The following is a 14993-nucleotide window of genomic DNA, read 5'->3' on the forward strand; positions in this document are numbered from 1 at the left end:
CTTAAAAACATAACAAAAATGCATGTAAATAAATTTTTATGCGTTTAATAAGTTTTTTGTAACATCCCCCCGAAAAAATACCCCTTAGAACAAAAATTCTGGAAACGGCCCTGGACTCGACCCAATAGTAACCTAAACTCTAAAAAACGGAATTTTGACACCAATAGATACATCAAAGGCACTGGTTGTTCTTGCTGGTTGTCTATATATATAAAAATAAGTTGTCTGTGGGTCTGTCAAGTGACGTCATGTCATCATGTCGTCATGAAGTTAGTTGTCGTCATGTTTGTTATGACGATGACGTCATTAAAGGTATTTAAGAAAATCGTTCAAAGACAAATTTTTAATTGTAAGAAGATCGTGGACGGAAAAATGTTTAATTGTAAAATGACTGAAGAACCTACAATGGCAACAGCCGAGGAAGCTGCTCAAAAGACAAATTTTTAATTGTAAGAAGATCGTGGACGGAAAAATGTTTAACTGTAAAATGACTGAAGAACCTACAATGGCAACAGCCGAGAAAGCTGCTCAAAGATTCTATGCCAAAAAACTTGCGGCTGATAGAGAAAGTAAGAAAAGAAAGCGTGCCGAGGAAAAAATAAAAAAAGGAAAAAAAACTGAAAAATAAAGGAGAAAAACAAAACTAAAAAAAATAAAAATAAAAAAACTAAAAAGGTAAAAACTCCAAAAAAAAAAACTAAAAAGAAAAAAGAAAAAAAACTAAAAAACTAAAAAAAGGTAAGAACCAAAAAAAAAACTAAAAAGAAAAACAGGGGAAAAACACAAAAATTTATTTCATCATATACCAATTCAAAAACGAATGTATATACAGACCGGGACACCGGGACACAAATGACGACCGGGACACAGGGAACATAAATGACGACCAGGACACAGGGACACGACTACAACGGGGACGCCGGGGGGCACAGGGGAATATATAAATGACGACGGGGACACAGGAAATGTTCGATTACCAATCACCATCAACAAAGCTCAAGGGCAATCATTAGAAACATGAGGTATAACTAAAAAAACTAAAAAAAGGTAAAAAACTAAAAACTAAAAAAAAAGACCAATTCAAAAACGAATGTATATACAGACCGGGACACCGGTACACAAATGACGACCGGGACACAGAGAATATAAATGACGACCGGGACACTCAAAGAGAAATTACAGACTGGGACACCGGGACACAGATGACGACCGGGACACAGGGAATATAAATGACGACCGGGACATAGGGACACAACTACAACGGGGAAGCCGGGGGGCACAGGGGGATATATAAATGACGACGGCGACACAGGGAATGTTCGATTAGCAATCACCATCAACAAAGCTCAAGGGCAATCATTAGAATCATGAGGTATAGATCTGAATACGGATTGTTTTTCCCATGGACAATTATATGTTTCATGTTCAAGAGTCGGTAAACCTGACAATCTATTTATATGCACAGACAAATTTATATGCACAGCGAAGAATGTTATATATTCGCAAGTTTTACGTAGTTAAAAACACACACACACACACACACATATATATATATATATATATATATATATATATATATATATATATATATATATATATATATATATATATATATATATATATATATATATATATATATATATATATATATATATATATATATATCTATATTCACAGGTGGGACATAGGGACACAACTACAATGGCGCGTAACTAATATGGCGCGTAACGACTTACGCGCGCGGGGGGGCTTGGGGGGCGCGAAGCGCCCCCACCAGCTAGGTGTTGGGGTGGCGCGAAGCGCCACCCCAACAGCTAGTATAATATAAAATTCATTCGATTTAATATTACTCGTCAGAAGCAAAGAACATGAGAAACTTTGCCTGATCTTCAAAAAGGAGGAAACACACCCAAAAGGTTTAGGGATCTTACTAAAAATAACACCACCTGATACAGCTTGTTGATACCCTGATGTAGAGGATTCAAGGTATTACCTGAACAAATGTGGAATTTCGTACTTTTGCCAGAAAAAAAACACGGATGCACGTTTATTTTCTCCCCCAGGGCTTATGGTATAAAAGCAATAGTTTGATCGGAAGAGGGTTCATTTAAACGCAAACTAAATATAAATATATATACATATATATATATATATATATATATATATATATATATATATATATATATATATATATATATATATATATATATATATATATATATATATATATCATTATATATATATATATATATATATATATATATATATATATATATATATATATATATATATATATATATATATATATATATATATATATATATATATATATATATATATATATATATATATATATATATATATATATATATATATATATCATTATATATATATATATATATATATATATATATATATATATATATATATGTATATATATATATATATAAATGTATTTTAAATGTATATTTAACGTCTTTTGATATCTGGCGACCGATTGCGGGATAATACAAGAAAAATTAATCTTGATTTTCACGAGATTTGTCCTATATATTCCATAAAAGTTTTTTCTTAGCGATGATAACAGAAATGCGGCAAAATCAAAACTACCATCTCAGATTTATCTCACTATTAAAAGCTACCTTTTTTACTTTGTCAAGGAGAGAAGCACAGTTTACCGTTTACTATCGAAAGCTTATCAAAGACACAGTTTTTACATTATTCCAGGCTCCTAGTTAATGTTAAATTTGTTCTAACTGTATCTTCATTTAAAAGTCATTCATTTGCAAGGAACTTTTTCAGAAGAGGCTCTAAGCATGATTAGAAGGGCGTGATTTTTTAGACCCGTACCCTCCCTGAGACCTCAAGGTTGTTATGTTCCGTATGTTCTTGTACTTTCTACATACTTTAGAATTATGTGCTTGCATGCGCACTAAAATCAACGTCCTAATACTCGTAGTCAAGGCCGTATCCAGGGGGAGGGGTTAGGGGGTTTTGACCTACCCCCTGAAATCTTTTCTGACTTCAAAAAAGTAAAAAAATGAATATGTTCTAACTCTATCTTCATTTAGAACAGTGATTCATTTGCAAGGAAATTTTTTTTCAGAATTTTAGTTTAAAATTCTAGTTTAGCTACTTCTCACTATATCGGAAAGGGGTTAGGTTAGGAAAATCAAACTCTCAGGGATGCGTCTACGGGCTAAAATACGTCCTGGTAAGGTATTTTGAAGTATCTACCTCCACTCCTTCTCCTTCTAGAGGGTCTTGACCTTTGATGTCCTTTAAAAACTTATGTATTATAGGGTCAAACCTTGCAAAATATATCTTCTGCTTGAATGAAGGACAAAAAAACTGTTTTCAGCTTCACAACTTTGCTCAATCCCAATTTATAAGGTTTTAAATATATGCAAATACATTTCCTAATATTTGAAACTGACATCAAAATGGCTTTAAATTCTACTTAAATAATACAAATTGCATTTTCAGAACTAAAGCCAGAGCAAAAGAAACAGATAAGCCTAACTGAAAATTAAGGTAAAATGTTTTCTTGTCAAAATTTCAATAGGTAAGACATGTGAAGTAGACAAATTTCTAAGCCATAGAAATCAGGAAAGGGTTGACATAGAAGTTAAGAAATAGAGTATATTTTTGGTCCTGGATTCATTACTGAAAGTTTCATTTTTCTAACCTAACCCCTATCCAAGATAGTGAAAAGTTGCTAAACTAGGATTGTACCCAAATTTTTGATGTGTTTTTAAAGTTTTTTACACCCCCCCCGAAAAAATTCCTGAATGCGGCCCTGCTCCGAGCATCAGTAAATGAAAACACGGAAGCTTCTTGTTCCAAGCAAACGTTTTCAGAATAGGAGGGGAGCAGCTAATAGACCACCCATGAATAGCTGCTTAAAGCTGATCACAAGTGGGATGGATGGGATTTCCCCCCTAAGGTCTGATTAAGGTACCCTCAGTCTCTTCTCAAAAATCCTTTGATCCCTGTTAGACTTTTGGCTGTATACATTTTCTTCTCTACTTGTGCTTTTACTGCATCTTGTTATTTACCGGTGGTGGTTTCTGCTGGTATTGGAATTTGTTTTACAGCATATACTATTGAAGACAAAAATTGTTTCATCACAATAATATTGTACTAAGTTCTATAATATCCTGTTCAGACGTCCAAAATGCCTAGACGTAAGCCACTTGATTGTTTTACCGAATAAAATTTTGGATCCATTCATTCAAATTCCAAAAACCCAAATTCCAAAAATTCAAATCCAAAATCCAAAAATACAAAATCCAAAAAATTCCGAAAGTATATTACAAGAACACTGGAATTGATAGGAAAATTCAAATTACTATATTTGGGCTCAGAGTAAAAAGCCGCAGTATAATTACACTGTTATCAAACAGTTCGTGGTAACAAACTGTAGTAAGGAGCGATCCGGCTCAATAGTAACCAAAACTCTAAAAAATGGAATTTTGATACCAATGGCTACATCAAAAGAATCGCATTTTAATGCTGATTTTAAATATATAAGTTTCATCAAGTTTAGTCTTACCCATCAAAAGTTACGAGCCTGAGAAAATTTACCATATTTTAGTAAAAAGGGGAAAACACACCCTAAAAGTCATACAATCTTAAAGAAAATTACACCATCCGATTCAGCGTAATAGAGAACCCTATTGTAGAAGTTTCAAGCTCCTATCTACAAAAATGTGGAATTTTGTATTTTTTGCGAGAAGGCAAATCACGGATGCGTGTTTGTTTGTTTGTTTGTTTTTTTTCCAGGGGTGATCTTATTGACCCAGTCGTCCTAGAATGTTGTGAGAGCTCATTCAAAAGGAAATGAAAAGTTCTAGTGCCCTTTTTAAGTGACCAAAAAAATTGGAGGGCACCTAGGCCCCCTCTCATGCTAATTATTTTCCCAAAGTCACCGGATCAAAATTCTGAGAAAGCCATTTTATTCAGCGTAGTCAAGAAACCTTATAACTATGTCTTTGGGTACGACTTACTCCCCCACAGTCCCCGTTGGAGGGACTACAAGTTACAAACTTTGACCATTGCTTACATATAGTAATGGTTATTAGGAAGTTTACAGACGTTTTCAGGGGGATTTTTGGGTTGGGGGGAGGGGTTGAGAAGAGGGGGATATGTTGGGGGAACTTTCCATCGATGAATTTTTCATGGGGGAAGAAAATTTCCATTTTTTTCTAGGAATTTTTTTCTAGGCATTTTCTCTAGGCAGGAGTTTCTAGCATTATTAAAAAAAAAAAGACAATGAAAAAATAAATATGAAAAATTTTTTGAACTGGAAGTAAGGAGCAGGATTAAACTTAAAACGAGCAGAAATTATTACGCCTATGAGGGGCTCACCTCCTCCTAATACCTCGCTCTTTACGCTAAGGTATTTTTAGTAATTTCAACTATTTATTCTACGGCTTTTGTGATTCAGGGGTCATTCTTAAGGAATTGGGACAAAATTTAAGCTTTAGTGTAAAGAGCGAGGTACTGACGAGGGGGTGAACCCCCTCATATATGTAACAAAAACATGAGAATACAAAAGTTCGTTACGTAAGCTAATTTGTAAGTTACTATCTTTTACTAATAAAAATATTCGTAAAAAATTAAAAGTTCTAGTTGCCTTTTTAAGTAACCAAAAAATCGAGGGAAACTAGGCCTCCTCCCCCGCTCCTTTTTTCTCAAAATAATTCGATCAAAATTATGAGAAAGCCATTTTGCCAAAATAAATAAATAAATATGCAAATTTCATTTTAATTTTTCATCTGCGGAGAGCCAAAATCAAAACATGCATTGATTCAAAAACTTTCAGAAATTAAATAAAAAAAAAGTTTTTTTTAACTGAAAGTAAGGAGCGACATTAAAACTTAAAACGAACAGAAATTACTTCGTATATGAAAAAGGCTGCTTCCTCATCAACGCCCCGCTCTTTACGCTAAAGTTTTTTACTGTTTTAAAAAGCAGAGTTGAGAAAAAGAGTAAAACTTTAGCGTGAAGAGCGGGGCGTTGATGAGGAAGCAGCCTTTTTCATATACGAAGTAATTTCTGTTCGTTTTAATGTCGCTCCTTACTTTCAGTTAAAAATTTTTTTTTTTTATTTAATTGCAAAAAAACGGGTAATGTTATTGGGGTTAAAGGGGATAACTGCCCGGTAATAAGGTCCTTTAAATCTTATTGTGTATTTGCGCAGTGCTGCAGCATACCTCATTGATCAATACAGCACAAATCTAGTTTATCTGCTTTAATATTCCTAAAGTTTTCTCTTACTAGTTTATCCTCCCACACGATCTTCAAAGCATTAAAAAAACAACAAGCTTTAGATGCATTATTTTTCATTGCTCAGTTATTACAATACAATAGTCATAAATATTTATCTTACTTCCAGTCAACAACCTAAGTATATTTTGTCGGTTTCGTGAGTATAGTGGCTGGTATTTGTGAACAATGGTTGATGCACATCAGTGATCTCAAAAGAAACAATTTCCTTTTTTTAATATGTGAATGGAATCGTGTTCACAGAAGAAATGAAGATAATTTGGAAAATGCCACATGTAGAAAAAATTTCCTATCAAAAGTACAGGGTCATATTTTTATTATTTTATTTCAAACTGCCTTTAATATAAGTGTCAATTGATGGTGCAAAGACAAAAAAAAAATCTGGCAAGGTATAGCTATAGTCTAACGAAGTATAGCTGTAACCAAGTATAGCTGTAAAAAAAAAAATCTGCTTAATTTTTTAAGGCCTACACAGTGGCGCAAGCATGAAGGACAGATCATAGATTTGAGTTTCCCAGCCCTCTTATATAACTCCTGTCATACAGAGTCCTGAACTAGGCCTTGTCAAGGTTATATATATATATATATATATATATATATATATATATATATATATATATATATATATATATATATATATATATATATATACTAGCTGTTGGGGTGGCGCTTCGTGCCACCCCAACACCTAGTTATAATAGTTTATAACTAGGTAATTATAACTAGGTAAACAACACCTAGTTATAAATATATATATATATATATATATATATATATATATATATATATATATATATATATATATATATATATATATATTATATATATATATATATATATATATATATATATATATATATGTTTTTAACTATGTAAAACTTGCGAATATACAACATTCTTCGCTGTCCCATTGTCTGTGCATATAAATAGATTGTCAGGTTTACCGACTCTTGAACATGCAACATATCCATGGGAAAAACAATCCGTATTCAGATCCATACCTCATGATTCTAATGATTGCCCTTGAGCTTTGTTGATGATGATTGCTAATCGAACATTCCCTGTGTCGCCGTCGTCATTTATATATCCCCCTGTGCCCCCGGCGTCCCCGTTGTAGTTGTGTCCCTGTGTCCCGGCCGTCATTTATATTCCCTGTGTCCCGGTCGTCATTTGTGTCCCGGTGTCCCAGTCTGTAATTTCTCTTTTATTGTCCCGGTCGTCATTTATATTCCCTGTGTCCCGGTGTCCCGGTCGTCATTTGTGTCCCGGTCTGTATATACATTCGTTTTTGAATTGGTCTTTTTCTTAGTTTTTTACCTTTTTTTAGTTTTTTTTTTTAGTTATACCTCATGATTCTAATGATTGCCCTTGAGCTTTGTTGATGGTGATTGCTAATCGAACATTCCCTGTGTCCCCGTCGTCATTTATATATCCCCCTGTGTCCCCAGCGTCCCCGTTGTAGTTGTGTCCCTGTGTCCCGGTCGTCATTTATATTCCCTGTGTCCCGGTCGTCATTTGTGTCCCGGTGTCCCGGTCTGTATATACATTCGTTTTTGAATTGGTATATGATGAAATAAATTTTTGTGTTTTTCCCTTTTTTTCTTTTTAGTTTTTTTTTTTTGTTTTTACCTTTTTTTTTAGTTTTTTTAGTTTTTTTTTCTTTTTAGTTTTTTTTGTAGTTTTTACCTTTTTAGTTTTTTTATTTTTATTTTTTTAGTTTTGTTTTTCTCCTTTATTTTTCAGTTTTTTTCCTTTTTTAATTTTTTCCTCGGCACGCTTTCTTTTCTTACTTTCTCTATCAGCCGCAAGTTTTTTGGCATAGACTCTTTGAGCAGCTTCCTCGGCTGTTGCCATTGTAGGTTCTTCAGTCATTTTACAATTAAACATTTTTCCGTCCACGATCTTCTTACAATTAAAAATTTGTCTTTTGAGGAGCTTCCTCGGCTGTTGCCATTGTAGGTTCTTCAGTCATTTTACAATTAAACATTTTTCCGTCCACGATCTTCTTACAATTAAAAATTTGTCTTTGAACGATTTTCTTAGACATGACGTCACTCGACACACAGACAACTTATTTTTATATATATAGATATATATATGTGTGTGAGTGTGTGTGTTCGATTGCCACTTTAAAGATACAAAATTACAAGTGGAGTAAAAAAAAAGGAAAATGTACTAAAGATAAACACCAATAAAGAAAAAAACAACGCTAAGTCAAGCTTATTTTATCTTCTCCTTTTTTTTCTTCCTTTCTGTTTTTTTTTTAATCTTTACTTCAGTTGAATTGTTTTCTGTTTTGGTGTTAACCATAATAAAAATAAAACTACAAAAATAAAAATAAAACTCATAGAAAAAAATCCTCCTTTTTTTTGCTTAACTAATTCGTAAAAACGTTCCAGAAAAGGAAACCCAACCACCAAGAATCGGGGCTTGGATAATTATCACACTTACTCCTCAACTTGGTGCTAATTTTCTAATTGTGCTCTTAGTCTTATGCATACTTTTTTGTTCAGTGACAAAGAGCAATCAATAGTTCTGACTATTTAAAAACCGCTATATTCGATAAAAACTAAGTTTGATTCCCTTTTTGTTGCTAGCCTCCCCTATACCCCCACTTTTGAGCCAACTTTTGGATGTGTCCAATTTTCTATATATATTTCAACTTTTTTTTTTAGTGTCAAAGAGACATGAAAGTGATAATGCTGATTTTTTTCTGGTCAATCTTGCTATACACCTTTCGGTACCAAAGTTAAGTTTTTCTGGAAGATGCTGGTACCCATCTGTAAAAATTGCTCAAGTACTAGGCAAATGAATTTACTCGGATATATCAAAAGTAAATAGTTTCGAATTCCGAGTATAATCGATACGCTTTTATTATGGGAGCACACTCACAAAGTAGTATTTTGGGCTCGGAAGGATGTCAGATTTTCAACTTCCTATAGCTGGTCCCGATGTCTTCAGATTTCTTCTAATGATTATTTTTTTTCTTTCAGCACATCTTTTGAAGCTTAAATATTTTTTTTAATGCCTTGGTCTAAACTGGGTTTTTGCTTTGTGTTGTTTACCAAGCAGAACCCTACATCTTGTTTCGTGAAGGCCACGCAGTTCATACTGTATGGCAAGGGTCTCTGACAAGGGGTGCAAGAAAAAGATATGTTTATTCTAAACATATCTTTAATATGGTTTAATATGTGTATACACATATTAAATATATGTACACATATATAAACATATCTTTAATATGGTTTTAATATGGTTTAATCTAATCATACATTATTACTTAACCAGACATGTGCACAGGGCCTTTCATAGGTTCGGGTCCGCACTGGGGAAAATTACCTTCTTCCCTGAAAAAATGTATGCAGACTAGCTACTGATTAAAAAAGAATCTTGGTTCGGGCACCTCTCTCAGCTACGCACCCAGGACAATCTGTCTGGTTGGGCTTCTTCTTAGATGGTGTTGCACAGGCACAATGTATTATTTCAGCAAAACATATGTGGCCCGTTCTAAGAGAGGGTGTAAAAGAGCTGGGAACTTCTGTTGTATATTAAGAAATGTGTCATGGCTAAGCGTGAATAGCATGAAGGCTATAGTAATATATAAATATTTTTCTCTTTAGGTCTGGTTTCAAAACGCCAGGGCTAAGTGGCGAAGACTAGTTCATAAAACAGACCCTAAACCAGATGAAAACTCATCGGAAAATCAGTCGGGAGATGAAGGAACCTATGTTGTATTTAGCGATGATCAAAGTCGAGACGAAATTTCAAACTCCTGTGAATATCTCAGCTAATATTTATAGACACCACTTTTTCATTTATTTAATTTAGTATAACGCGATTAGGTATAGATATGTTATATGTTATGATTTTGGATGAATACAAGACTTATTTGAAATTCTTATCTCTTAGGACTAGAAAAAGATATCAGAATATGTGCGATTTTGCCATAATAAGTTACAAGTACAATCTTGTCATATAGGATTATCAAGAAAAAAGTTTGAATAACATCTTAAAACGAAACACTTTCAAAGAGCGTGGAAACAGATAACGTTGTAGTTCAGTGTTTGTGGTTCGGTATTTGTATACTTAGTATTTGCATCAGAACGACTTAGACGGCTTTGACATGTTCTCAGTTTGCAAATGTCAATCAATCATTGAACAGTTTTGCTAATTGCCTACATGAGATTTAATATAAAACCAGGATGTTCCAGAAAAAGGTGGAATATGATTATTATTATTATTATTATAATTATTATTATTATTATTATTATTATTGTTATTATTACTATTATTATTATAATTATAATTATTATTCTTATGAATATGATTATTATGATGATTAAAAACTTATCTAGTTCAGATCGCGGAGAATAAAGGAGCAATCCTCGCCAGTTTTTTGTCTAGCGGAGTATAACACTGCGACAAATGGACCTAAAATTATAAATTATAGCTATATAAAATTATAATTAAAAATTATATTGTCGGGCTCTTTTTTTGTATCCTGAAAAGTGGTATTTTAGGAAAGGCGTGTGTTGCCCTGACTTGAAGCTCAAGCTTCATTGAATTCGTGCCAATTAAAATATTAAATAAAAGTTATTCTTTACTGACCTTAATCACAAAGAAACCTTGAGATGATGATTTAGCTGGAAGACAACTGGCTATCGGGGAAGATTATAATCGACATGAATTCCTTCCTCATTGTAGGCTATTTAATCTTGAGCGATAGCATAGACCAACCAAGCTTCTATTTTCTAGGATTTTTGCTAGAAGTCGTCAGGGAAAAAATCAAAAAAATAATATACAGTGCAGCGGCATGATCTCATCAAATCTGTCAGCAACTTTGTGATCTATGTAAACAGTTCTCTTGCACAAAGGTTTACTAGTCTAAAAACCGGAATGTTTTCTTTATGTGACAAGCTACAGGAAGAAAATCCTGTCCAGGTTCTTGCCGACAAACGAGACCCAGTGGTACACCTCCGTCCTGCTGTGTCGTAAGTTGTTCCAGTGGCAATGAAAAATTCGAAGCGTACGTATATTTTCTTTGAAGCTAAATTAGACTGCCATAGCCATGGCGAAACAAGGTAAAAATATAGGTTGTTGAAATGGCCCACTGGTTGGGGTAGACATAGAAAACCTGACCCCCAAGAGAGGGATTAAACTTGTTCTATGAGCATGTGGTAAAACAGATACAATTTGTCTTTAGTCTAAATTCAGCTGTAAATATAGATTAAAACATATAAAACATAAAAAAAATAAAAAACATATAAAACATATATATTGAAACAAGCCAGTTGTAAATATTATTTGAGAAGATGCAAGTTTCAAAGTATATTTGATAAGGAATTTTATGGAGAGGCTCTCAAAACATGCATCTTAAAGTGAATGCTTGACTTGTATCTTTTATTTGACCTTTGACTTACTACTCAACTATTCACCTACTACTCAGCTACTTTCTTTGGGATCAAACAGTTCGTGGTAATCAAACAGTTCGTGGTAACGAACTGTAGTAAGGAGCGACCCGGCTCAATAGTAAACGAAACTCTAAAAAACGGAATTTCGATACTAAAAGATATATCAAAAGAATCGGATTTTTATGCTGATTTTAAATATATAAGTTTCATCAAATTTAATCTTTGTCATCAAAAGTTACGAGCCTGAGAAAATTTGCCTTATTTTGGAAAATAGGGGGTAACACCCCCTAAAAGTCATAGGATCTTAACGAAAATTACACCATCGCATTCAGCGTATCAGAGAACTCTATATAAAAAATTCCAAGGTCCAATCTACAGAAATGTGGAATTTCGTAATTTTTGCCAGAAGACAAATCACGGGTGCGTGTTTATTTGTTTTTTGTTGTTTTTTTTCCCAGGGGTCATCGTATCGACCAAGTGGTCCTAGAGTGTTGCAAGAGGGCTCATTCTAACGGAAATGAAAAGTTCTAGTGCCCTTTTTAAGTGACCAAAAAAATTGGAGGGCACCTAGGCCCCCTCCCACACTCATTTTTTTTTCCCAAAGTCAACGGATCAAAATTTTGAGATAGCCATTTTGTTCCGCATAGTCGAAAACCATAATAACTATATCTTTCGGGATGACTTACCCCCCACAGTCCCTGGGGGAGGGGCTGCAAGTTACAAACTTTGACCAATGTTTACATACAGTAATGGTTACTGGGAAGTGTACCGACGTTATCAGGGGGATTTTTTTGGTTTGGGTGTGGGGTTCAGAGGAGGGGGCTATATGGGAGGATCTTTCCTTGGAGGAGTATTTCATGGGGGAAGAGAAATTCAGTGAAAAGGGCGCAGGACTTTCTAGCATTACTATAAAAAAAACAATGAAAATATAAACATGAAAAAGTTTTTTCAATTGAAAGTAAGGAGAAGCATTAAAACTTAAAACGAACAGAGATTATTACGCATATGAAGGGTTCTAAAAATACTTTAGCATAAAGAGCGAGGTATTTAGGAGGAGATAAATACTTCGCTGTTTATGCTAAAAAATTTTTGTAAATAATTTCAACTATTTATTCTACGGCCTTTCTGATTCAGGGGTCATTCTTAAAGAATTGGGATAAAACGTAACGTAAGTTACGTAAGTTATGTACGTTTGTTACGTAAGTTAATTCTTAAGTTACGTTTTTTTTTTACTAATAAAACGTTCGTTAAAAATTAAAAGATCTAGTTGCCTTTTTGAGTAACCGAAAAATTGGATGGCAACTAGACCTCCTTCCCCACCCCTTATTTCTCAAAATCGTCTGATCAAAACTAAGAGAAAGCCATTTAGCCAAAAAAAGAATTAATATGCAAATTTCATTTTAGTAATTTATGTACGGAGAGCCAAAATCAGACATGCATTAATTCAAAAACTTTCAGAAATTAAATAAAAAAAAACAAGTTTTTTTTAATGAAAGTAAGGAGCGACATTAAAACTTAAAACGAACAGCAATTACTCCGTATATGAAAGGGGCTTTTCCTCCTCGACACCCCGCTCCTTGCGCTAAAGTTTGATTCTTTCTCGCAACTCTACTTTTTAAAACAATCAAAAACTTTAGCGTAAGGAGCGGGGTGTCGAGGAGGAAAAGCCCCTTTCATATACGGAGTAATTTCTGTTCGTTTTAAGTTTTAATGTCGCTCCTTACTTTCATTAAAAAAAACTTGTTTTTTTTATTTAATATTAAAAAGAATCCGTGCAGAAAGGAAATGCCTATCCTTGGCCGCCTAAAGCTTGGGATCAGTTTACTATATCCAGATGTCCCATACTTCAAAAACTACTTTCTGGGTCAGTTCTCTTTAATTTTTAAAAGAAACTAGACAAGCTATGTGACTAAACGTTCAGAAATCAATTCAAATATTAACTAAACTCTTTTAAATTCATCTCGCTTTTAGATTCAGCTCTCAAAAAGTGCTCTTTTTATAAGCTATCTTTAGTTATATCTTTCGTATTGTCAAAGACAGCGTTTCCAGTTTGAACGCCGTTATGAGCTTCCTTTGATGCTAAATCCGCGGTATTTTTTCTAGTGGAAGACATTTCATTGACTCATGCATATGAACGTTGAGTATCTTTCTGCTATTATGTATTCTAAGCTTATTAGGAAGTTTTTTCTCCTATTTTTAGTATTTCCACGCTGAAAACCCCGAGAAAACAATCATCCTCTTTCTATGGTAAAAAATCTATGCTAGACATAAAAGACTATCAAAAATTAACTGCGATATTTTACGAAGCTTATAATAGATTAATAAAAAAAATCAGTTTTTTCAGCTGAAAGTAAGGAGCTATATTAAAGTTCAAACGAACAGAAATGATTTTATATATGAGTGAGGCTGACCCTTCCTCGACCCTCACACTTTACGTTAAAGTCTTAAATATTTTTTTTAATGCTTCTCATTCAAAATAAACAGACCGAAGGTAAAGGAAGGGCAGTTAATCTAAAATATAGCCTAATTTCTGTTCATTGTAAGTTTTACTCTTGCTCCTTATTTTCAGTTGAAAAAAATTGACCATTTTTTTATTCATGCCAGGAAATCCCTGTTTCCCAGCCTGCTTCTTCCAGCCCCCCCCGTATACCTTTTCTCCTGGAGAGTTTCTCCAGGAAACTGTACTCTCCACGAGAAATTCTCCTCATGGAAACTCCTTCCCCCGTCCCCGCAGAAAATTACCACAAAGATTTCCGTGTATTTCCCAATACCAAATACTATGTGTGAACAATAGTCCATGGGCAAATTGTGTAACTTACAGTCCTTTCCCCAAGGACTATGGAGGGTCAAGTCATCCCATAGAGAACAGTTATTGGACCTTACTACTGTGCTGAGTCAAACGGCTATCTTAAAATTTTGATCGGAAGTCTCTGGGGAAAAATGGGCTCGGGAGGGGGCTGCCCTCCAATCTTTTTTCTCTTAAAAACGACACAAGAACTTTTTGCTTTCGTTTGAACGAGCTCTCTCCCGGGATCACTCCAGGACCATTGTTTCAATGCAATAGTCCATCGAAAAAAAAAAAACACGCATCCGTGATCTTTCTTCTGCCAAAAAAATACAAAATTCCACATTTTTGTAGATAGTAGCTTGAATAGGGTTGTTAGTTTGAATAGGGTTTGTACAGTAAGGTTGTTAGATATGGTCAATCTTATAGTGTGATTTTCATTAAGATCGCTCGACTTTTTAGGGTTGTTTTCCCCCTTTTGCGAAAATCAGGCAAATTTTCTCATA

The 14993-nt window shown here is 33.9% G+C and overlaps 1 protein-coding gene across 1 annotated transcript in view; it reads left to right on the forward strand.

Annotated features, from left to right (window-relative positions):
- LOC136027279 (LIM/homeobox protein Lhx9-like) overlaps positions 1-10186 on the forward strand; it is a 51375-nt gene extending 41189 nt beyond the window's left edge. The window contains exon 6 of the mRNA XM_065704371.1: positions 9912-10186. Within this exon, the coding sequence (XP_065560443.1) occupies positions 9912-10082 (171 nt within the window). The 3' untranslated portion in view covers positions 10083-10186. The remainder of the gene's footprint in view (positions 1-9911) is intronic.
- Positions 10187-14993: the final 4807 nt, after the last annotated feature.

The sequence above is a fragment of the Artemia franciscana genome, chromosome 1 (genome assembly GCF_032884065.1).
Source record: "Artemia franciscana chromosome 1, ASM3288406v1, whole genome shotgun sequence".
NCBI lineage: Eukaryota > Metazoa > Arthropoda > Branchiopoda > Anostraca > Artemiidae > Artemia > Artemia franciscana.